This window comes from Temnothorax americanus, unplaced genomic scaffold (genome assembly GCF_048541705.1).
Source record: "Temnothorax americanus isolate GAGA-0224 unplaced genomic scaffold, ASM4854170v1 Scaffold35, whole genome shotgun sequence".
Classification (NCBI taxonomy): Eukaryota; Metazoa; Arthropoda; class Insecta; order Hymenoptera; family Formicidae; genus Temnothorax; species Temnothorax americanus.
The window spans coordinates 2,140,105-2,165,441 of record NW_027509496.1 but is presented as its reverse complement, the minus strand read 5'-3'; the positions used below and the strand labels follow the sequence as shown (position 1 = coordinate 2,165,441).

The following is a 25,337-nucleotide window of genomic DNA, read 5'->3' as shown; positions in this document are numbered from 1 at the left end:
CACTTCTCGTCCCAAGAAAATTTAACCTGATTTTCTGTTAGAGCATATAAAGGTTTGGCTAAAGAAAAAAATCCTTTTACAAATTTCCGATAATATGAGCAAAACCCTAGGAAACTTCGAAGCTGCTTCTTGTTATGTGGAATCGGCCAATCCTTCACAGCAGAGATCTTTTCCGGATCTGTAGTAACACCTCCTGAAGAGACTATATGTCCCAAATATTTTACTTCCTTTGCAAAGAGAATACACTTTTTAGGGTTTACTTTAAGATTAACAGAACGTAACCGTGAGAGCACGTTCTTTAAATTCTCTAGCATTTCATTAAAATTTTTACCGAAAATTATTACATCGTCCAAATAAACCAAACAAATTTTATATAATAATCCTCGCAATACTTTTTCCATTAAACGCTCAAAGGTAGCAGGAGCGTTACACAGCCCAAAAGGCATTACAGTGAATTGCCATAATCCACGTCCAACAGAAAAGGCAGTCTTTTCCCTATCCTCAGGACGAATCTTTACCTGCCAATAACCGCTTTTAAGATCCAGAGTGCAAAACCAAAAGTTTCCCGAAAACTGATCGAAAATGTCATCTATTCTAGGCAAGGGAAACGAATCTTTTTTAGTTATTGCATTTACCATTCTATAATCGACGCAAAATCTCAACGTTCCATCTTTTTTTCTTACCAAAACAGCAGGAAAAACCCACGGACTTTGCGACTCTTCTATGACCCCTTGCTTTCTCATTTCCTCAATAATCTTTTCTACTTCCCCTCGCATTCGTAGGGGAATTTCGACGAGGAACCTGCTTAATGGGAGAAGAGAAGAATCTTCTAAATTGATGACATGTTCGACGACTCCACAATTACCAGCAACAATCTCCTCGGAAAATACATCCTGATACTCCTCTAAGAAATCCGTAAAAATTTCTTTCTGAGCCTTATTTAAATTTGAGGAATTATTAGTATAGAGTTCTTTCAAGAATGGAGCTCTTTCGGAAGAAACTTGAATTCGAGAACAACTCAAAACCTTTTCTTTATCGGATTCCGAAGAAATAAAAGCAAATTCAAAAACATTTTCTAAATTTATCTTTTTTAAGAAATCTACACCTAATAAACAATCATCATCCATGTCTATTACATACATAGGAATTTCCACGAAATATTTTCCCAAGAGAACTTTTGCCATGACCTTAAATTCGATGGGAATTACCTCTCCAGTGGGATATCTAAGAGAATTGTCCTTAATCTGAATGATGTGCTTGCCCTCTCTAAGCATTCTTCTACTAAGAATCGAAACATCCGAACCCGTATCTATCTTGAAACAACACTCGTTACCATCCAACATCTCCTTATAACTAAAATAATTTGAACTTGACTTTATTCGATTAACAGAAAATGTTTGAGAACAATTAGAACAATTAACACTCGGGGTAATGCCCACTTCAGTTGTTCTTCCCCCGCCGAGAGCAACTAAACCGAGTTTCCCTTGTTCTCAGGACACTCAAACCGGAAATGTCCCTCCTTTCCACAATTCCAACACTCTTTTGTTCTATTCCAATCTCTCCGCTCATAACCATAACCTTTCTTTCCTCTTTCTTCGACTTTTTCATCTCCGTCCCCCTTTTCATTACTCTTCACGCCCCTATCCTTCCCCTTCTCAAATCGCTTCTCAAAATCCCTCCTTCTTTCAAAATTTCCTCCCTGTATAATTTTGACGGCCTTTGCTCTCTCTATGGCCAACTTCAGCGAGGTAATCCCTTCTAGCTGAAGAGTCCTTCTAACAAATCCGTCCGAAAGGGAAGAAACAAATTGAGCGCACGCGATCTTGTCTCGAACCGCGTAGGGACATTCAGGATAAGCTAATCGAGAGAGCCTTTCCAATTCGTGACCGAAAGTAGCTAAATCTTCCCCGAATCTTTGCCTTCTGTTCGTAAACTGAGTATAATAATTTTGCGAAAGTTGCCCCTCACCGAAACGTAGTTCTAATTTGGACTTTAGTTCTTCGTAACCCAAATTCTCTAAATTTTCTACCGATTCTAGGACAGAACGCGCTTTTCCCCTTAAGCACGACGCTAAAGCTACGGTTTTGATCGCGTCGTCCCATTGATTCGCGCGTGCGATTAAATTAAATTGCGAGAAAAACTCTCGCAACGGAACCACACCGTCAAACGTGTCAGGTTTAAGTTTATATCCGATTTCACTGCGCGCGCCGTTTGCCACACCAACGGCTTCTACTTCCGGACCGCGATTCGCTCTAATATTGGAAGGACTTAGCTGTGTTTCCTGAGAAGGCAACCGGTCTCCCCGTAAAAATTGGAGCTCCTCATCGTGCCGGCGAAGCATTGCGGCGAGTTCCTCATCACGTTGCGCCTGCTCCTCGCGCATTTGCCGCATCTCCTGTAGCACGGCTTGGAGAGCTGCCGTCTCTGAAGCTGCCGACTCCGTCGCAGGCTCCGAAGAGTCCACCAGGCGTCTCTTTCTCGTCGCAACTAGCGTCGTCATGGCACACACACTCACACGCGCGATCCCGGACGAGCCCCCAAAAAGTGTTACGCTCCGTTCGCTATTCGTGTCGCGCGCACTCACGAACGCGTCCGCGTACTTCCGGGATCGCAGAAATAACCACTCTCGTTATACAAAAAGGAACTCGGGTTTATTTAAACTCAGAACGGAATACAAGAAAGTTCTGGGAAACCGGACCGAACGATTCGAGTCACCAGATCAATCTCACGGGCGGTAATTAAATCAATAATTCTATGCGTCCCCGTTGTCAAGGGACGCGCTTCGGCTTGAAACTTCTGCGGAGCGAAGCCAATTTCAACCCACGAGAACGAACGTCTCGGCACGGGCGAACGGGCGTAACAATATAATACAAGGTATGAAGCTAAAATTGTTACGGACTATTATTTCTAAAGAAAACAACAATTTAATATTTTGCTTAGTTTTTTTAAAATAATAATCTGTAACCCTTTTAGTTGTACACCTTGTATATATTTTTCAATTTCAACATAAAACATAATCTCAATAAAGCATGATTAATGTTAATAAGTCGTTAACTGTAAAATTCTTTATTTATTTTTATTTGCGTGTCTTACTGAATGTTGTTCGCAACTGTATATGTATGTACCGATATCTTCAGGTATCGATATTTTTGATAATTATTTTTACGTCAGACATAATTTTAATTCATCCAATTTTTATTATGTCTAGACATAATTTTTGTCCAATTTTTATTATGTCTTGACATAATTTTAATTTAGCAATTTTTATTATGTCATGACAATTCTAATTCTGCCGCTAGGGAAATTTTAAGTCGATTCTTATGAATCAAGCTTGAATTCAATGTCTAGGTGTCCCAGGTTGCTAATGACGAGGTCCACATAGTGCGCTCTATAGTTTTCGGTGTACAGGTGTATTAATACCTTGAATTCGATGTCCACGTGTTCCAAGTTGCCGATGACGAGGTCCACATAGTGCGCTTCGTAGTTTTTAGTGTCTACATGTATTAATACCTCGAATTCGATATCTACGTGTCCTACATTGGGTGCGTTCAGCCGATACTCCTCTAGCCTAGCAATCGTGAGCAGACGCTCGTTTTCGCTCGTTTCCTGTCTTTTGACCTAATGGATTAAAAGGAGAGGAAACGAGCGAAAACGAGCGACTGCTCACAATTGCTAGGCTAACGGAGTATCGGCTGAACGCACCCATTCAGATTTAAAGTTATTAATACACCTAGACACCAAAAACTATGAAGCGCATTATGTGGACTTCGTCATCGGCAACCTGGAACACGTAGACATCGAATTTGAGGTATTATTACACCTAGACACCAAAAACTACCGAGCGCGCTATCTGGACCTCGTCATCAGCAACCTGGGACACCTAAACATCGAATTCAAGGTATTAATACACGTAGACACCGAAAACTACGGAGCTCACTATCTAGACATCGTCATCGGCAACCTGGAACACTTAGACATTGCATTTAACGTATTATTACACCTGGACACCGAAAACTACGAAGCGCACTATGTGGACCTCGTCATCGGCAACCTGGGACACCTAGACATCGAATTCAACGTACGATTATACCTGGACACCGAAAACTATGAAGCGCACTATCTGGGTCCCGTCATCGGCAACCTGGGACACGTGGACATCGAATTCAAGGTATTAATACACGTAGACACCGAAAACTACGGAGCGCACTATGTGGACCTTGTCATCGGCAACCTGGGACACCTAGACATCGAATTCAACGTACGATTACACCTGGACACCGAAAACTACGGAGCGCACTATGAGGACCTCGTCATCGGCAACCTGGGACACGTGGACATCGAATTCAAGATATTAATACTCGTAGACACCGAAAACTACGGAGCGCACTATGTGGACCTCGTCATCGGCAACCTGGGACACCTAGATATCGAATTCAACGTACGATTACACATGGACCCCGAAAACTCTGAAGCGCACTATCTGGATCCCGTCATCAGCAACCTGGGACACGTGGACATCGAATTCAAGGTATTAATACACGTAGACACCGAAAACTACGGAGCGCACTATGAGGACCTCGTCATCGGCAACCTGGGACCCGTAGACATCGAATTCAACGTGTTATTACACCTGGACACCGAAAACTATGAAGCGCACTATCTGGACCTCGTCATCGGCAACCTGGGATACCTAGACATCGAATTCAAGCTTAATTCATAAGAATCGACTTAAAAATTCCCTAGCGGCATTTTCTGCCAAGCGTAGAGAATCTTCTTTTCCGTTAACTCAATATATATTATTTATATATATACCTAATTTACCTAAATAGAAATCTTCCTTCTGACCGATAAGTCTATCGACCTAATTTCGAAATACGCGCGCGATATCGAAACTGGCGATACCTGCGCCGCCAGCGTCGAAAAAGTGAAAGTGACGTTTCTGATTATGACGTCATCATATCAGACGTCGGCGTTAGAAGTAGAAGAAGTATCTTAATAAAAAATTTTCACATTTGGACTTTGCGTCGCAATATCTCCGCTCGTAGGGCACGTAGCGGAATATTATGAGAGAAACCCCCCCCTAATTGGACCCCAAGCTATCGATCAAGCCTACTTAGAACTTGATCCGTTCACTCGTTATCGAGATCTCAACATCTCGGTTACTCGCAACCCGTCGCGTCGCGTAAAAGAGTCACGGTCGGTCTCGCTCCGCGTGTACTTGGCGCGAGACACTACCGTGTCTCTTGATACCAAGGGAATTGTTGTATTCTCGTGAAGCCCGTGAATCGTGTATAATTGGGTAAATATGTTTGGTACCGTCTTAAATGTGCCATCAGCGTGCCATTGGTTGCAATTTTGTAGAAATTTTAAATTCTGCTTTGTGGTGAAAATAATTATGCGGTCCTGTCGTTTATTGTCGTAGTCGATAAATTTAGAACCTGCTTTTGTTTTACAGTAATCACCCGTTATAATCAGATCCTCTGCAGTATACGGATTTGGTGGTGGAGCATTTGCTCGTAATCGTGTCCTTTGAACCGTGCGGCAGAATGAATGTGTAGGTGGCAACTGTGCTGCTACGGATGCAGTGATACCGGTACACGCAGCAGAAACAATGTTTTTCGTTGGATCATTAGATTCGATCGCTTTTCGTTTCATGTGGTTTGTAACTGCGATTTGCTTGACGTGCAATATATCCGGAGCGTGCATGATTATGCGTCGTTTCGCTCACAACGGATCCTGGAAATTTATATCGGTGATGACGTCGTGAATATTGAATAAAATATGTAATGTATAGGTGACACGTGAGGGGTGTTTTTCGAATACATGTTGATGTTACTTGTCTCTTCCTCGGTTGTCGTTTGGCAACGCCCGGGACACTTTATCTCCTGCGCGTAGCGAGTGCATCGCCAAAACACTGTTGTTGTAGTTGCACGGTGCTTGTAGTAAATGAAACTTTGGTGCTGTAACAATTTCCCACCTTTTTGACTAGTTAGAAATGTGAGTGGCATTGCTTCTTGCCGCAGTCCAAGCTGAGTTGGAACTGCTGTTAGTGTTTACAAGCCGTTAATATGTACGCACGTGCTATTGTAAACAGATTCAAACATCTCTATACAGTCGATGAGAAATATAACTGTCTTATAACTTTCCACGCGTTGAAATGGTCATATATTAGTATGAACGCATGTACTAATGTAATACCGTAATAAAACCGACAATGACATAATTCATGTGCCGATTGTGTCGTGGGTGTTTTGTCGTGGAAAGTTTTGTCACGGGGATATTATTTTTTTGGACATATTGTCGCGGGATGTTCTGTCGTGGGATATTTTTTTTGGACGTTCTGTCATGGATCCGTTTACTTTGAGTGTTGGCAAACTATTTCATGCATCTATGGAATGTTTTGCCACGGTAAGATAAATATAAGATATCTTAATAGAGTATCATATTAAAAATAAATGCTATTAAAGGAAACATTTTTAATTATAGCTGGTTAAGACTTCGGTATCTTACTTTACCGTCATATATTCTACACGATGACGAAGCAAGTATGAATTTAATAACAGCATAGTAAGAATATAATTAATGAAAAAGCAATAGTATTCATGCTTAGAAAATAGAAATATTAATTTTTGTTAAAAAAGCGCAGATATTTATTAAATTGTTAATAAAGATATAAAAGATTAAAATTATACAAATCGAGATAATATTACATCAAGATTCTGCGATGCATTAAAATCGTGTATTTTTTTTACTGTACGTTGAATAAAAAAAACAAGGAAGTATATATATTTATTTTACTTTGCTTCCAAATACGATTTTTATACGCAATTTTTTATTAAACATTAGCTATTTATAATCTTATATATTTTATTTGGAATCAACGATTACATATAAATATGTTAGAATTATCGATAATAAATATGTTTATATAGCCTTGTTTGAATCGCTTATAAAGCAGGCAACTCACACTTTCCATAAAAAAGTTGATTCTTTTAATAATACCTATCATCCCCTACAGTTTGTCCCATACTTTCTGAAACACTCGGTATATTATATCATGTGTATAATATTTTTATACAATATATAATATGTCACCACGTAAGATATAAATATATATTTTATTGTATTAGATTATCTTCTATCTTATTATCTTCTATCCATGTTTCATTAATAGCTGATGTAATTTTGTCGTTGTCCATCATTGTGATATGATTACCTTCCACATAATGTATTTGCACTTTACCTTCGGTGACCTGAAAATAAGTTTCTTGTTATAAAGCTTCTTATTATTTCTAAAATCATATAGTCTTATATTTCAAAAATATCTTTATCCAAATTAAATTTACCTTATGTAGACCATAATCCTCTTCAGTAAAAGAGGCAATCGGAAATGTGGGTTTTAGCAGTGTTATAGGTGATTTAAGGCGAGGTAATAAAGAAATATCATAATCCTGTATAGCAACTACCCAAGCAGCATTTTTCGGTTAACTTTCCGACTAAGGACTACTTTTCTACTAATCACAACGTTGTAAGCGGTTCAAGAAAGTTATAAAATGTAACTTATAATTACTAACGTTTTTTGGACGTTGTCTAAACGTTAAAACTACGACGTGCTTTTTTTATCACTTTCTCAACGTCAAATTCGAAACAGTTTAAGTCCTATTACCCGACGTTAAGATATTTAACGTTCGCCTGACGTTATACTCTGCACTACACTTTTCGAGCGACTTCAATACGTAATTCTCAACGTAAACCAACGTTTTGTTATCAAACGTTGTAAAACGCTAACGTTGTGAAACGTCGCCTGTGGTCATTTCTGACTGACGTTAAGAAATCGCGAGAAATGGTAACAAATTCTGCCTAAAAAAATGTAGAGCAGATTACTGCTGCGTCAAGCGGGCATCGTCGACGGCAATTCGCGGCGTCGTGCGTGAGCTACGAGGACTATGCGACGAATGTTGACGATCCACGGCCGAACCGGTCCATCTCATCTCACGCGGTTATCGTCGCGTCGTCGGGAAATAATGCGCGCGCGCCGCGCGGTTCACAGCTCGAGAGCGCGTTCGCTCGGCTGCACGGCTGCCATAACCATGCTCTAGATCACCATATAGATGGTATTGCATAGGTCGGATTTGGTTAAGATATACGACTCATTCACAAATCTAGTATAGAATTTTTAACTAATTAATACTTTATCGATATGTTAAGTCAGTTTGGCGACCTTGTTAAGACTTTTAGTCAATATAGGTACAATTTTGCCTACAGTGGTATACTACTTAGTTTGGAAAAGTCGGAAAAAGTTAATTATTTTATACAAAAAGACAAATTTTAGTAGAATTTATCGCACCTTTTACTACGTAAAGTTTGATATAGTGTGGAACGCTGACTTCGCCATTTTCATTCCTCAAAGAGGAAGGCAAATAATCCGCCATTTTCCAGTATATTTAGATTTAAATTTTTTAACGCACTTTATTAACAATTTAAAGCATTTATATAATATCTGTTGTTAAAGTTTTGACAACATATTTATCTTAAAAGTAATTTTGATGAAAAAAAATTAAAATCTACACTTTGGAAAATTTTAGTTATTTATTAGAATATTTAGTAAATTGGAATATTTTAGAAAGGATTCGTCTAATTTTGACCTATCATTTCCACATTTATCAATAAAGTGGGTTTTGTTATACAATTTCAGTGCTGGGTTCGTGTATTTATGGCAAAATTACAATAGTATCAAAGACTGCGCAAACTATATTTTTCCTATAAAGCCATTTTATTTGTACTAAATTGATAAGTACGTATTATGATACATTTATTACACCAATGCCGTCATATGGTTTGAATGGAAGCACGAAAACTACACCTAAAATGTACGTTGTGAAAAAATAACCTCAGGTCTAGCAGAATGTACAAAATCAAAGTTTACATACCAACGTTAAAACTGGTGGAAAAAATGTAACCTCAATTTAACTTATATAAGTCGGATTCCAACGTTGGTACAACCTAAATTTGATTCCCCAAATTAGTGCAAAAGAGGGTTGAAACGACGTAGCAAAAACGTTGGATACCAACGTTAAGTGTGTTTATCTTAACGTCGGGCGGACGTCAAAATGCTGCTTGGGTATATGATTGTAAATTGTGAAATATATCAGTTTTTTATTTTCAGTGGTCAATACTACCTCGTTCGGGAAGTAAGTTAAAAATATTTCTAATTTTTCGTTCCATGTGTTACATTTATTTAGCTCTAACGCAAGCTGTAAATAAAAAAATGTTATATAATTAATAATAATAATTGTGCCAAAGTAACATCTGCATTTTATTAATATAAATATAAAAAATTTATTGAATTTTTGAACCATAAAATCTGTTGTTATTTTTATTTATTTCATTAAAATTCCTTACATGTTTATTAATACTTACTTATTGTGCTTTTTATCTAAAAACTATTATTATCATTTAATCTTGACACATACACATACATACAAAACAAAATGTAAAACAATTTGTTTTACTATTTCAAGATTCAAATACAATCCCTGAAGATATTCATGTTATAATGAATTATTTATTTAAATTTATATAAGATTAAAATTACATAAATAGTTTTTACAATAAAAAATCAAAATGTGTTTTTTTTTACCATTTACTAACCTTTTTCTTGTCAATTACAGTGTACATTTTCAATAAACCAAGTAATATCACATTTTGTAACTCATCTGGCGAAGTACAGTTCAAATAGTGATTAGTCCAAAATTTCATTTGATCGGGAGCTCCGTCTATTAATATTAACCGTCCTGAGAAATCTTTAGCTTCTAATAATCTTGCTAATTCAATGGCAATTAAGGATCCAAATGAATAACCCACTATTAGAAATTTCCTTTGATCTTCCATTTTCTTTAATATGTGCTAAGAAAATAAATATAAATGTATGTGTAAGCTGTGGTATAATACGAAAGATGTACCTTTAATTGTTAAATATTACTTATATGTATACCTATAAATTATTTAAAAATAATCACAATATACATATATTTTAATTAAATTTAATCTCCTTACAGGCAGCAAATAAGCGGCTGATTTCATCACTGAATGACTTTCATCAGGAATATTAAGTATACCATGTTGCAAACACGTTGCAGAAGATTTAATTCCTAATGCCATAGTTTTATATACGCTTGAACATCCTTCGATTCCTGGCAAAAGAAATATATTGCTCCGATCATCTTCTTTCTTAGTAACAAATTCCACAAGAATATTTGGAACAAAGTCTGAATCTTGCAATTTTCGAATCAGTACGTCAAAGCCTTCCACATTACTCGGCTCAATTTCATTTATATCTTGTATTTTTCTTTGTTCTGTTGAATTTGTCATTTGTTGAAGTTTAGCAAAATTTAGAGTTTTAATGTCTTGCGCTGTCAAAGAAATATCGAACTCTCTTTCCAACGTTTGCTTAATTTCAACTGCCATCATCGAATCCATACCCATTTCGACCAGTGGTACGTTTAGTGGCACTGTGTTCATGTTCTTTAATCCTATTTTAAAATAAAGTAAGAATTTTATAATAAAATCAATTTTATGTTATTCTAGTTAATCTTTTAAAATTAGATATGCAACAAAAATTTTTATTAAGAATCAAATTATTACATTTCTTGGTAAATATGTATAAAAAGTCAGCACTGACCCATTTTATCGCCACTTAAATATGTTGTAAAAAAAGGGGGTCTTTCTGAGTAATTCTACGCAAAAAATAAGTGAGAGACGGCATTGATTTAGAAGAAATATAGCAAATTAAAGTTTCACAATTTTATTACTTTTTTTAGGTATTATAAAGTAATATTAGCTAAGAGAAGTAATTTATTGATATGTGTGTATAGACAGTACACGTGTAGGCGGAGAGGGGCTACTGCCTCTTCCCCGCAAGCAGGGGTGGATGGGGGTGGACCTTGGTTCGCGTGGAAAGTTTCTCACCTACACAACAATTGGGTTGAGTCAGACCTTTAATTACATTGAAGTTCACCCTACCCCACCCTGCTTATAGGGCAAAACAAAGTCTATCATTGTACAATTCAGGTGTTCAACTTTCCACGCAAACCGAGGTCCACCCCCACCCACCCCTGCATGCGGGGTAGCTTCTCCCCCTCCTACATATGTACTGTCTATACACACATTCAGTAAATTACTTTCCAGCATTAACATAAACTGTTATATTTTTTAGTTACATTATTTGTTCTTAACTTTTAAATAAACAATAACCACCAATTAAGTTATAAGGAAAAATTATTCAAGATCACGTTCTTGACAACATATATGTCAAGGTCATTAAAATCGGTGAGGTTGCCCTCTTTCTGTATAATTATCTTATTTATGTGTGTATTTTTTAACAAATAATTGTAGAGATAACTATTAAAAAGTGTAACAATTATTATAGCTTTTAAACTTGTTAAGATAACTTTTACTCTGTTCATCGCTTTGATACTGTTAAAACTGCTTGAGATGTAGAAAACTAATAGATGTCACTTTTATAGCGAATTCGGTTGAACATTTGAATGCGCCAGTGCGCACTAGTGCGACCAACTAAATTCGTTATCAATTACAATTACATGTACAAAGAAAACTATGTGACAAACAATAGTATAATAAATCGATATAATTATTACTTGAGTAATCCGTAACAAAAATTCTAAACAAAATTATTTATCAGTTAAATACTTTTATGTTAAAAGACAAGGGCCATTAATTTTTTTTGCTTCTACTTTCTGCTTTACCTTTTCTTTCTTTCTTTCCGAGATTTCATTTTATTGCTGATTAAATTTTCAGAAAAAACAAATTTTTTTCTAAATATAATCTAAAAATTTGGAGATTAAGACCTAAATTATACAATAATTAAAATGATAGAAACACGTAGAGGCCTCTTAAGACTTAAAGTGTTAAGTCTGCAGTAATTGTAAAATAATTTTTCAAATATTATAAGTATTCCTGTAATTTTGTGCAAAAAATATATTTTTTGAAATATTACTTATTCCAATAAATATACTTTGAATTTGGAATAACATTTTGATTTCACTTCTATTTCATGGTTATTATATGTATTTAGTATTTTTCTTTATTTATATATATATATATATATATATATATATAACTTTGCATAAAACTGCTTACCCATTATATGAGCAACTGTTTCATAAATATTCATTGATCCGCCAATTTTTGCTTTTTCAGCAACAACCATACTGCTTACAACAGGTCGATCTTGTAACAGAAATACTTCTAATGTCTCCAAACATGAAGATATTCGTTGTTGCAATGTACCTCCAATAACCAATTCCTTATTTTCTTCTTGCCTATCTGCCACGAGTCCGACATCACCAACAGCACCCCATTGTATCGCTAAACCGTGTAATCCTTCTTCCATCCTTTTCTCACAGATTCTCTCCATTACGGAATTAGCCATCCCATAATTTGTCTGGCCTGCGTTTCCTCTTCCACACGACACGGAGGAAAAAACGACAAAATGTCGAAGTTGCAGACAAATCTTTCTCGACAATTCGTCCATTTTTTTTGTCATCCATGCTTTTGATTTGAATGAATCCTCGAACGTTTGAGGTGATTGATTTTGAAATATACAATCTTTTAAAACAACTGCAAGATTAAATATGGCATCCACTGGTGCTCTTTCTTCAGCAAATTTTAATAGGGATTCACAATCTTCATGTTTCAAAGTATCATCGACAGTAACGATCTGTACATCCACACCGTGAGATCTCCATAGCCGTATTCTTGATTGTTGATAACCTGTTTTAATCTTGGTTCGTGATGTCAGAACCAGAATTTTTGCACCTCGAAGAGTCAACCAGTTTGCTAATTCTAAACCAAAACCGCCTAGTCCACCCAAAATGACGTAACATTTATGTTCCAAACAATAATATTGCGGGTGAGCAAGTAGAGGAGCATCCAAAAGCTCATTTTCTTCCTGAACCTTTATTATTATCTATAAATAATCAGTTAATTAAAATACAATATTACTATAAAGCAAAACATAATAAAACAAAAGTTTTATCTTTTTTTCTTTGATATTAATATTATTTTATATTTTATTATTAATTTTAATTGCATTTTATGATTTAATTTTGTTATTACAAGGAATAATATTTATTTGTAATATTCAAGATAGGAGCGAACAAAACTATACGTTACTCTTTAATAATAATAAAGAATGTCGAAACGTTACTCATTGATATAAATTATATTAATGTAAACATAATTTTGTCAATAATATCTCCCAAAAAAAAAGTCAATAAATCATAATTTAGCAAAATTAATTTAACTAAACATTTGTTATTATCTTTACGACATCAATTAAATTAAAAGAATGTTCCACATGACTTAATAATTAATATAATTAATTATTTCTATATCTCAAAATGATCGTACTTTGCCAATATGTTTTCCAGTGGCCATATATCTGAATGCAGTTTCTACCTCATTTCTTTTAAAGACTGTTCTACTTAGCGGTTTAATAATGCCTTTTTTTAAACTTTCTTCGATTCCTTTCCACACTTTTATTTTTCGTTCTGAATGTTCAAAAAAAAATCTGTCTAATAAAATAGCATAGAAACTGATGCCTTTAGAGAAGGCAGATGTGTCCAACGGATTATTAGAAACCATATCAAATTTTCCAATTTCTAGAAAACGGCCACCATTGGCTAAGCAGCGAACAGATGCTTGCAATTTCTCTTCGGCTAAGGAATTTAACACGATATCCACCCCACGACCTCCTGTACGCTGCATAATCATTTGCTCAAAGCTTGTATCCCGAGAGTTTCCGATATGATCTTCGGGAATAGAGGGAAACGTTTCTCTTATAAATTGCCGTTTCTCGACAGTTCCAACTGTCGTAAACACTTCGCAACCTTCGTGAAGCGCAAAATGGAGCGCAGCTTGGCCAATGCCTCCAGTACCAGAATGGATCAAGACTTTGTCTTCTTTTTTCATTTTACCCTTTATGTAAAGGGCATAATAGCACGTGCTGTATACACACGGAACCGTTGCTGCGTCTTCCATTGTCCATTCGTCGGGTACATTCCAACTAAGATGTTTATCGGGCACGCATATGTTCGTTATTCCTCTAAACATAACAATTTTTAGAAGCATATAATTTTGTGTTATATCTGACGTACTTTTCACATAAATAAAATTTAATCTGATACATTTTTAATTAAATATTAAATTTATATTAGTAAATATGAATAGTTTTCTTAATTAAGTGAATATTGATAGAGACATTCATCATTTTACCCATATAAAGGCATTCCCATTAATCTCTGTCCATGTATATCGAATCCAACATATTCCAAGCCGAGTAATTCAGATGAATTGTTAAAATATAATTCCTGTTGGATTTTACCAGTAGCCAACATAATATCTTTAAAATTTAGAGGCGCATAAATTACATTAACGAGATCTTCACGCTTAATGTGAGAAGGTATATGGTATTGCATCCAGCAAAGAGTAGTCAAATCTCCTTGTACCTGTTATAAATAAATATAAATAATTATTTATCAAGAGACACAGTAGAATCTTACGTCAAGTCTACGCGCACTAAAACACATACATTGTAAATATATTGTGATTTATCCTCTTGCATTCTCATTGTATAAATATAATAAATATAAGAAATAAATATTTATTTCAAAATTTAAGTATTATTACTTTTAAAAATCTTTAAGGACAAATTTTACATTTAGAAAAATATATATATATATATATATATATATATATATAAATTTAATAATATTTAATAAGTAATAATTTAATAAGTATAATAAATTATAAGAAAATAAATAACAAAAATATTGAATCATATTCAACTTATTTCAATTTATATATTTTTAAAATTAAGCGTTTGACAGTTAAAAATATAAAAAAAGAAAAACGTAATAAAACATTATTATTATTATTATTATACTATTGTACACATCGGATCTCTTTATTATAGTATATAGACACATTGCAAGTACAATAATTATATTTGATTTTACAATTCTACAATTCTACAATTTTACAATTCTACAAATTCGCGCTAGTTAGGCGTATCAAATCTCTAGACGCGCGGAGGACGCGTCTACTTGGCGTTCTTTTTTATTTTTTTAAAAAGATAATTTTGTATGAATAATAAAATTTATAATAAAATTTTTTTAACGCACCAGCTGTTTAACACGAGCACTTTGTACGAGTTTTGGTTCCAACGATGGTAATGGAAAATGTCTGTATGATCCCCAAACGTTACCGGAACGTAAGACATTGATAGGTAGATTCAGTTGCAGCTGTTTCGTGTACAACGGTTCTTGCAAAGAAAATGTAGGCGCTTGGTCATCTTGAATAAATACGCTTTTAATTAATTCGCCGCCTGGTTCTTTTCGCAAACAATTAATAAAACCGAGAAGCCCGCATTCGAAGTCTTCTTCCGAGACGAGAATTATCTCCGTATCTACACCAGTTTTGTTTTGCACATTTATGATTGATTTCAGTTCATCTACCCATGAAAATTCATAATTGTTTACATGTACAATCCGCTGGTTTCTCGCAATATTTCGCGTTTTTCTTAATAACAAAAGCTTCTTGTCATTTATTTGTTTTTCCAGTATGATATCCAACTCATACGTTTTCAGGCACGGATAATCGTAGACCGCACCGGATTCTTCCAAAGTCAGTAGAAAACCCTGTGGCATTAACAGAGACAGCAACTGTTTATATAATTTCTTACTTTTTTTTGTCAAAATATCGAAACCAAAGATCATTAAACAATTCTCGTCTTTAGACAACTTAGTAATCTCCGTTGTAGAAATGTTGTCGGGCAAAAAGATATTTGGGAATTTCTCTTGAGTCGTCACGAGTCTAGTGTGATGCCGAATCTGCGGTAAATCATTTAAGATTTTACTTACAAGTGGAGATTTAAATTTTTGGGACTTATCCGTCTCGACAAATTTGAAATTTTAACATTTTTTTATTGAAATTCGAGTGCAAATGACCGAATCCTTAGCATCGAAGACTTTTTTTAAAAACCCATGAGCAACAAATTTTTCCAAAAAATGTTTGTTTTTTTTGGGCGTTTAAAATAGGGGTTTCACCATGCCAAAAATTTTATTTTTCCGGATATTTAAGTCAAGATTTTTTGGGTGACGAAAGAGATTCTGCAAGTAGCAATAAAAAAAAAATTAAATTTTTTGGATCTAAATTAATTGCTTTGGGGTTGCATTAATCAAAATGGGTTATTAGTTTTTTTAAAGGGTTAACTTGAATACGTTTATCAATGCATGGAATTTTTGGCCCCTGTCCCTTGCGGTTTTTTTTTGGAAAACCCAAAAGGTTTTCCAAAATTTTTTTTTAAAATCTTCATTTAAAATATTCCCTAAAGGGTTCCCCCAAAATAGCCAGGCGAAGACCGTTTTATCCGTAACGGGGGGCCTTTTTTAAACCCCCAAACCCGGGGGGGAAAAACCGGTTTTTTTTATATAAACCACTTTTTTTTAAAAATTCCCCTTTTAAAAAAGATTCTTTTCATTTTCAAATTGGGTTGGAATTCGTATTTTTCCGTAACACAATATCTCCTTAATTTTTTCGAAAACCCGTTGTACCTTGAGAAACAAAAATAAAAAATTTTTAAAAACATATTATATAAATTCCCCCCGAAGAGAAAATTTTCGCAAATATGGTAGCTAAAAAGTGCGTAAAAAAAGATTTGTACTTTTTATTTTAAAGAGGATTTGTTTTCTTGATCAAAAATTTCGCACTTTAAATAAACATAAAAAAAAGATGTTTCTAAAATTAAATTTTTAAATAAGAAAATAACTTTTTTGTAAATATATTACCTTTTGGACGAAAGAATTTTTTAATTCGACTTCATTTTTTGTGTGTCGTAGCACGAATGAAATTAATGTCCCCCCAAAAAAAAACTGGGACTTGGTTTTATGTGCTTGTAGAAATTACTCAATTCAAGATATGATGTAAAATTGAAGCTCAGATTCTAAAATATCACTGTTATCTGCTCTATGTAATAGGCATAAAAGGATTAACATGTGCATAAGAATACATTTATCTTTGAGATAATTAAGGTGATGGAATGTCTTCAAAATACAGACATGTGATTTCGAAATTAAATGACAAAGCTAACCAAGTTTGAAAAACAGTTTAAAGTTCCAATTCGCTATTATATTGAACATGTTCTCTTCTGACTATTTCACCTAAATATTTCAAAACTTATGAAAATGTTTGTTTTTCGATAATTTACCTTATGAGTGGAGAAATCATTGGGGTACCGCGGCTAACGGGAAATTCCACTGTCGGATAGAGATTTGCAATCTGTGGCTGCAATCCTGCGTTATAAAGTTTTCCGATTGATTCTAAAAATATCTCATTATTATGATCCTCGGTTCGTTCATATAGCGCTACGTTTGTTACTGTAGAGTATAAATAATTGTTCAAAATGTGTTGAAGAATATTCTGAGGAGATATTTCAATCGTTACTGTATCTCTTGGAACTGAACGTATCGTCTTTGCGAATAACACCGGAGACAACAAGTGATTTGTATAATATTTTGAACATAAAGGTGTAGAATTGGAGTACTCGTTTGAGGATGTTGTCAGCCACTTTGAGCTGTGAAACTTTTTTTGTGGTAATGTTCGGTTCAAGTATTCTTCAGATTTAGCTACAGCAGGTTTGATGTAACGACTATGAAAAGGTATATAACCACAAAAAATTTCTTTTATAGATATACTATTCGCCTAAAAGAATGAATAAAATCATAAGTATTATTAATTGCTTGTTTTAACAAAACAATTAAAGAAACTAGATACAGAAGAAAGATTATATTGTTTATAACCATTAATATATACCTGCAATTTGGTGAGAAATGTCTTTATAGAATTCGTTGGTCCGCTTACAATAAAATTAGAGGAACTATTGTAACAAGCTATATCGATATCCAAAGGACACATAACTTTCAAGGTTTCAAGGTTGAGATTAATTTCAGCCATGGAGCCATTAATTATTTTTGACTCGTGAAGGGCTAAACCGATGAAATATGCCGACAGAATCGTTTCTTCGGCCGTTAAACATCCATCGGCATATCCACAGACTAGTTCACCAATGGAGTGACCGATTATAAAATCGGGGACTACACCAATAGATGTTAAAAGATCAACTAATCCAATCTGCGATACATATGAAAGAAATAGCTTCCCATTTGGTTTAAATAAAGATTAGATTTATGAAGTAATTGTAATGTAATTTTTATATTTATGTATATACATATATACATATATAGTATAATTTATAAAGGCCAAATAAAGAGTTTTTTTCTCATACCTGTAGTCCAATAAGACTCAATAAAAAATTTAAAATATTATCAAAAATATTTTTATTATCACTTGTTAAAATATCTGTAAGTGATATGCCGTAAGATCTCAAAACAATATCACATTTCTGGATTGCCTTGGCAAACACTGGGAATTTCATTAGAGCGCGACCTATTAAAATTTTAATAAATTTTTTAAATTTCAATATATAGATATGTAGAGGAGACCGGGGCTAAGCCGACACTATTTTTTCAAAAACAATTTTTAATATTTAATTAAAATTTTTAGGCAAATTTTTTCAATGGTATATATTTAAAGAGTGTTTCTTCAGGTACAAAATTGATTCAGGAAGTTTTGCTGTACGTCGCTTTGTTTTGCCGCCAGGAAAGGAAAAGTGACGCGAAGACAAATTTTCAAATTGAAAAAAGCCGGGGTGAACTCGACACTTTGCCTGATCGACACAATTTGATCTGGAACTTATTTTTTATCGTCTGAAACTAAATATACATTTGTTTATCGTGTATTTAAAAAGTACAAAAATTTGGAATTAAGTAAAACAATCATTGGAAATAATGAGAACGAAAATTGTTGAACATTCAATTATTTTCATCTGAACTCATGTCTGAAAAACAATTTATGCAAGTAAATTCGCGATACACGTGCGCACGCACATTTGTCATGGGCCATATGCTGTATTACAAGCATCGTTTATTCGTGGGAACCAATAAACAGCGTGTCGACTTAGCCCCTGTCGACTTAGCCCCGAACGTCGTTTTTTACTTTTGTTACTCCAAAAATATAAAAATTTTGAAAATATGCAAAAATTATTATAGGATTCGTATAAAGCATCGAACTTCCCATCAAAATCACTTACCGGTAGATTCGCAAGAGTAAAGCTCGATGAAAGAGTAGACATTTTCGAGAGATCAGAAAAATTACTTTTTACTATCAAAAACGCTTATGTCGCGTTAAAAATTACACTATAACTCAGAATGTTACCAAATTCCGTTGATAATACTGGCACATAAAGACGCATTTACAGTAGGAATCCCTTATAGAAATTTAATAGTGTAAGTGATTTTTTGGCTAGTAATTAATCACTTAAAAGCACTATTAAAAGCACTGTTAAGAGTGCTTTTAATAGTGTTTTTAAGTGATTAATCACTAGCCAAAAAATCACTTACAGTATTAAATTTCTATAAGGGATGGCAAGTATATACGATAGATTTAAATTGGCAAAAAGCCTAGTGTCAAGTTAGCCCCGTTGTCGGCTTAGCCCCGGTCTCCCCTACATCCATCCGAGTATTTAATATAGATATTTATATTTTTTTTGTTATTGATAAGAATACGTAAGAAACTGTAGCCTCTTCCCATATTGTAGTATTTGTTTTAGGATAAAATTTAATTTTATTCGTTAACTGTAATAATTTAAGTTCTTAATAAATGGTATACAATAAATCAAACTTTTATGTATATATCATTATAAGTTTGATAACATACTAGATAAGAATATGTTAAATTATGATCATGATTTGTACACTCTATATTTGTACATTCTGTATACTTATATATTCTGTAACTTAAAATTCTTCTTTGATGAATGTACATTTAGAATATTTTATAATACTATATATTTACTTACTCATCCCAAACCATTGAGATCCTAATCCAGAAAATATAAAACAAATCGGTCTTCTGACATATGGAGTATGTTTTATCTTATTAATTGTATTATGAGATATTTTAGACCCAGTTATCATGTATCCTCTGTAAGGATGACCTTCTATATCATCATTATGAATATGATGTAGCAGAGATATAAACTCAGCATCTATTGGTCGATTTCGCACCTGCATTCAGTAACAAGAATGTACATCCTATAATTCTTGGAATAATTTTACACAAAAAAAGACGATAATATTATCTTATTCTGCAGTGTTTTACTTTAGAAATTATTAAATGCATTATATATATTATTACTTAATATATTAAATAAATATATAGGGTAGACCGGGGACAAAAGTACAGGGTACAGTTGTAACATCGTGAATATTTCTTAAATTATAAAAGGTACGTGTGGTGGGACCGCGAGGCGAGATTCGCTAGATGGAGCGGCATTTGTTTCCTTAGTTCATTGCCGCCCCTCGCGGAACGTGCACGTGTGCAGAAGAAGAAGTTACTTTTTTCCTTCCTAAAGTAAGTTTTCTTACGTGCATAAAATCTGAAATACTTTTTGTTCTTTATGCCGAAGGTATAAGGTTTTATTTTATATGTTTTAGTGATTATCTATGTTGATGATTTGCATAATACGATTGACTTTCATCCAGATATTTATGTAAAAAATTTACTTCGAATCATAAAATATCATTAGGGGACAATTGTAACATCAATGCCTGGGGACAGTTGTAGCGTTACAATTGTCACCGTTGCTCGGGGACAACTTCAACTTAACCTAACCCCGTTTGGTTGGCCTTATTTTAGTGTTGTTTTTTTACAATGTTATTTGTATTTTTCTTCGTAGAATGCCGCGAACAAGAAAACGCAAGACGCAACGGGCACGAATGAAGTAAATTATACGAACAGGCGTTTTGAAGAGGTTATGAAGGGTCAGTTATCCATTCGTGCGGCTGCCAAAAAGTATGACTTGTGTCATGTAAAAAAAAAAGAATCTAGCCGTGCTACCGCTAAAAAACAAAAAAATAGATTTTTTTGCGTGATTTCTTTATTTTCAGTTTTTATATTAATATTAGATTTATATTTATAATATTATAAATTTTTATGTTCATGTTAGAAGGAAAGGACAGAGAGAGAGCTTATTTCTGTTTCTTTTTTATTTTATTATGGTTAATTTTTTAAATATATATGATTTATATAAAGTCTTTCAGTTGAGAAAACAGTTATATTGTTTTATTGCTTATAATGTAAAAAAAATACCTGATATTTCATATAAAAATTATTTTATCATTAAATTCGTAAGATTGATTAATTAAACTACTAAATAACATTATTTTGTTTATAAATGATGTGGTACAATCGTCCCCTTCTGCTGTTACAATTGTCCCGGGGGTTGGGACGGTTGTAACAGTATTCCTCATATTCTTTAAACAATAATAACTTTTTTTCTAGTTACATTACTGAATTCAGCACAAAATAATTTTGTAGTTAAATAAATTCTACATCTAAAGGTACAGGTCTTTTTTACGTAGATATTATATTTTAATTGTTATAAAATCTTAAACTCAAAATGTTACTTTTGTCCCCGGTCTACCCTATTTAATACATTGACTTTTCTTTTTTGTGCAAATTTGAAATAATTTCAAAAGTGATTGTGTACGCAAATATCTTTTTAGACACTATATAAATACACGTGTGTATATTTAATTGTTATGTTTGTTATATTTATATAATAATACAGAAAACTAATGTAAAAAATTATTTCTGAAATAAATGCCATTATATTATTTGCTTACATCATTTAAGATAATTTTAACAGCTTCCTCCATACGACCAGATACAGCTACAAGCCTAGGTAAGTCATCATTCGAAGCTCCATTGTTGATTTTTGGTTTAGGATTTGATTTTAATAATATGTGGCTATTAGCCCCTCCAAACCCAAAAGAATTGATAGCTACATAACCACCCTCCCATTCTGTTGGTTCAGTGACGATCTTTATTCTTCCTTCGATAATAGCAGTTAACTCTTTTCGCGGACGCTTGAAGTGTATAGTAGGCGTAATTATACCAGTTTCCATCGCTAATAATACCTTAAAAAATCACATTTTTTTAATAACAGTAATTATATAGTAATTATTTTATATAAATGTATTATATACATATGTATTATAATTGTAACAATATAAAAAAATATAAATTGCTATAATCACATTTTAAGCAAAGTCAGTGCTAATTAAATTATTTTATTACGAATGTACCTTTGCGATTTGACAAAGGCTACTAGCGGGTTCGGAATGTCCAATATTCGATTTTACCGAGCCCATCAATAAAGGAGTGTTTCTTTTAGAGCATATAGTTTGGTCAATAGACATAATTTCTACGGGATCACCAGCTCTTGTACCAGTTGCATGGGCCTCCATGTAAGATAACTCACTGGGCATGATCTCACATTCCTCGTAAAATGTATTCAACAATATTTTTTGCTTTTCGACCGATGGAAAGGTAATACCTTCTTCTTTAAAACCATCGCAATTTACTTTACCATGTACGAGGGTTGCATATATTCTTCTTGCATTTTTTGCCTTTTGCAGATATACTACCGCGACCGTATCGGCACGCATATATCCGGTGCCTTTCTCGTCAAAGGGTTTACAATAACCATCAGAAGATATAACTCCTAGAAGGAAATTAATTCATGTTATTAAATAAAGTTCTTCAAGCTTCGATTCAATATATAAATGTAAGGACAAAAAGGAAGCATGCGGGCTTGCTTATAAAACGTTATAGACAAAGAGTGCGATTGTTTCACAGAGCACGTTATTGGATAAACAAAAACGTAAAATAATAACATAATCTTAATATAATTCACACACAACGAGAGTTGATTGATTTCACATGAGACAGTACAAAAAGAAATATCTGTGCTAATGTATCCGAACGAAATGTAATTGTTTTAGATTGTTCGAGGATATCTATAATAGAATTACAATCACGCATATATAGCTTGTCGTACAATTTGAATTGGTCTACAGGTTAAATATCTTTTTATTTTGATAATATTTTGTGTTTTGTTTCATTTTCTTTGTTTAAACTTCTTGCTTCATTGTATGTGTGTGGTATATATCTAGTTGTTCACATATTCAAAAATTTCTTATAGAAATGCTTTCAGGAATATTACATGCTCTTCTTAAGGAACTTGTGGGAGTAGTAGTGAAGTACTTTACAGTTATGTTGTTCAAAAATATGTATGGTGCAAAACCCGAAATGTGCTCGATGAACAAAAATGTTGTAATTTTTGATCGCGATAAGAAATATATACCGAGGTCACACCTGAGTGGTCACCACCCCTATAATAGTTCTCAAATGTTTGCCAAACATAACTGACATAGCTTAAAGCCTTTCTACTACATGGATCTTCGAGAGATTGACTCAAACTTTGAGAGACACTGATGATAAAGCTTATCTTAAAAATATTGGGCCCTGAATTTTTGTGAAGTGGCCGCCACCCTGTGTAGCCTCAAAGGATTAACAGTAAAGAACTGACATATTACAACATAATACTAATATGGCATACATAAAGGCACATAACAGAGTGATAGCAAAATATCTTCATTCCAATTAGAAATATAAATTTTTTTCTGACTTCTGCGGCGTAAATCTCCGCGCGGGGTAAATATCGGAGTTACCCTAATATAAAGTTTCTTTTGTTGAAATCAAATCTACTCGGACTTTTCATTATCTTCAAACGGACAAATAAAACCTCAACAATATTAATAATTTTTATGACGTAACATACAATATAATAAGATATAATAAATACATACCTAGATTGTAAAATTGCATTTGGACATGAGGATGGAGACATAAATTGGCGGAAGCGATAATGGCAGCATTGCAACTTCCGGACCGAATTTGCTCGTAAGCTTTCACTATAGCAAAGTTACTTGAACTACATGCAGTGTCAATATTAAGCGATTGTCCAGTAACGCCAAGCCAGTAAGAAATATTATTTGCCACGAAAGAAACGTTGCATCCAGTCATATTAGATAATCTAGCAAACTAATTACAATACATGTTTGTAATAAATAAAAAGTCAAATTTATTTGTAAAATTATTAAAAACTACTTATTGTATAATTTTTTTAAACTTTACATACTAAGGAAACAAATTTCCATATTTGCAACAAGAATTTTACACATAGTTATCATTTTCATAAATAAATTTATATTAATTATGTTGAATATATGAATCAAATATATCTTACCTGAGGATCAAAAGTAAAATATGATCGAGTCTCTGACATAGAAATTGCTGTCAAAACACTCGTTCTTGTTTCCCGTAATTCTTTTGGGTTTACACCCGCATCGATAATTGCTTCGTAAGTATGCTCGAGTAACATTCTAGTCATAGGATCCATTATATGAGCTTCTGTTACGGATATATTGAAAAATTCTGAATCAAATTTGTTGATATTGTTGACTTTACCAATTCGATGAGGCATATTATAAGCTATATAAGAAATAAAAATATATTAAAAAGTATATAATAAACAAGTAAAAGAAGGCTTTGACAGTACAATGCGGTTGACAAAGCATACGTTAACGTAAGTTAACGTTATAATAACTAATATATAATTATACATCGGACATTTCGGTTTTGTTTTAAATAGTCAGATCTTCAGCGGTGACAACTGAATCAAAATAATCTCACACTCCAACGAGAAATAATTTCAAAATTTGGTGGTCTACAAGTAGTATAATCTGCGAGAAAATTCAAGTAAAATTTAGATCCTCCGCACAAGACTCTCGTATTGTAACGTACCTATAGGATAACGTAACGTGGATCAACGCACAAGAAACGTATCGGTTACGGCGTTGTACGTTTCTTGTGCATTGACTCACGTTATGTTACGTTACGTTACCAGGTGAAAGTCTTGTGCGAAGGCTCTTAGCCTATCCATATAATATCATAGTTTATAATATAATCAAAATAGAAATGACAGTCAGAACTTCAACGACAAGAGAAGTAAATTAAATCACCCATCAATTCATAAAATGCGAAAATAAGGTCATATTTTATAAGAAATACTTATACAGGGTGTCAAAAATAAAAGTAACCACTCGAATAGGAGGGGTAAGTAGATTGGGTCAAACTGAAAAGAAAAGTCTCGTACCATTTTGCAAAATTCGCAATAGTTAACGAGTTATTAAATAAAACGTCTGAGCGAATGCGCGCACAAGGAGCGATAGAGGCGGGCCTCGGCGGCTGGCTGGGCTGGCACGGTGCCCGGCGCGCGGCGAGAGACGAGT

General features: G+C 33.8%; 1 protein-coding gene across 1 annotated transcript; it reads right to left on the bottom strand.

Moving 5' to 3' along the window:
- Positions 1–6,849: 6,849 nt before the first annotated feature.
- LOC143901632 (fatty acid synthase-like) lies at positions 6,850–24,969 on the bottom strand. Its single transcript, XM_077414058.1, has 17 exons — positions 24,293–24,969; positions 23,853–24,087; positions 22,287–22,705; positions 21,825–22,118; positions 19,997–20,204; positions 18,365–18,525; positions 17,893–18,210; positions 17,287–17,781; positions 15,204–15,911; positions 14,296–14,528; positions 13,432–14,125; positions 12,160–12,988; positions 10,057–10,532; positions 9,652–9,906; positions 9,122–9,254; positions 7,347–7,462; positions 6,850–7,253 (listed from the first exon to the last, which is right to left on the bottom strand). Exons 1-17 carry the CDS (start codon positions 24,527–24,529, stop codon positions 7,119–7,121), a joined length of 5,946 nt encoding a protein of 1,981 aa, XP_077270184.1. The 5' UTR covers positions 24,530–24,969; the 3' UTR covers positions 6,850–7,118.
- Between the last annotated feature and the right edge of the window lie 368 nt (positions 24,970–25,337).

Coding starts and splice junctions, on each gene's coding strand:
- LOC143901632 (XM_077414058.1), bottom strand. CDS start 24,529: ATGCCTCATCGAATTGGTAAAGTCAACAATATCAACAAATTTGATTCA. Junction 12,989..13,431: donor CTGGAAAACATATTGGCAAA/GTACGATCATTT, acceptor GATTATTTATAG/ATAATAATAAAGGTTCAGGA. Junction 10,533..12,159: donor AACAGTTGCTCATATAATGG/GTAAGCAGTTTT, acceptor ATTTTAAAATAG/GATTAAAGAACATGAACACA.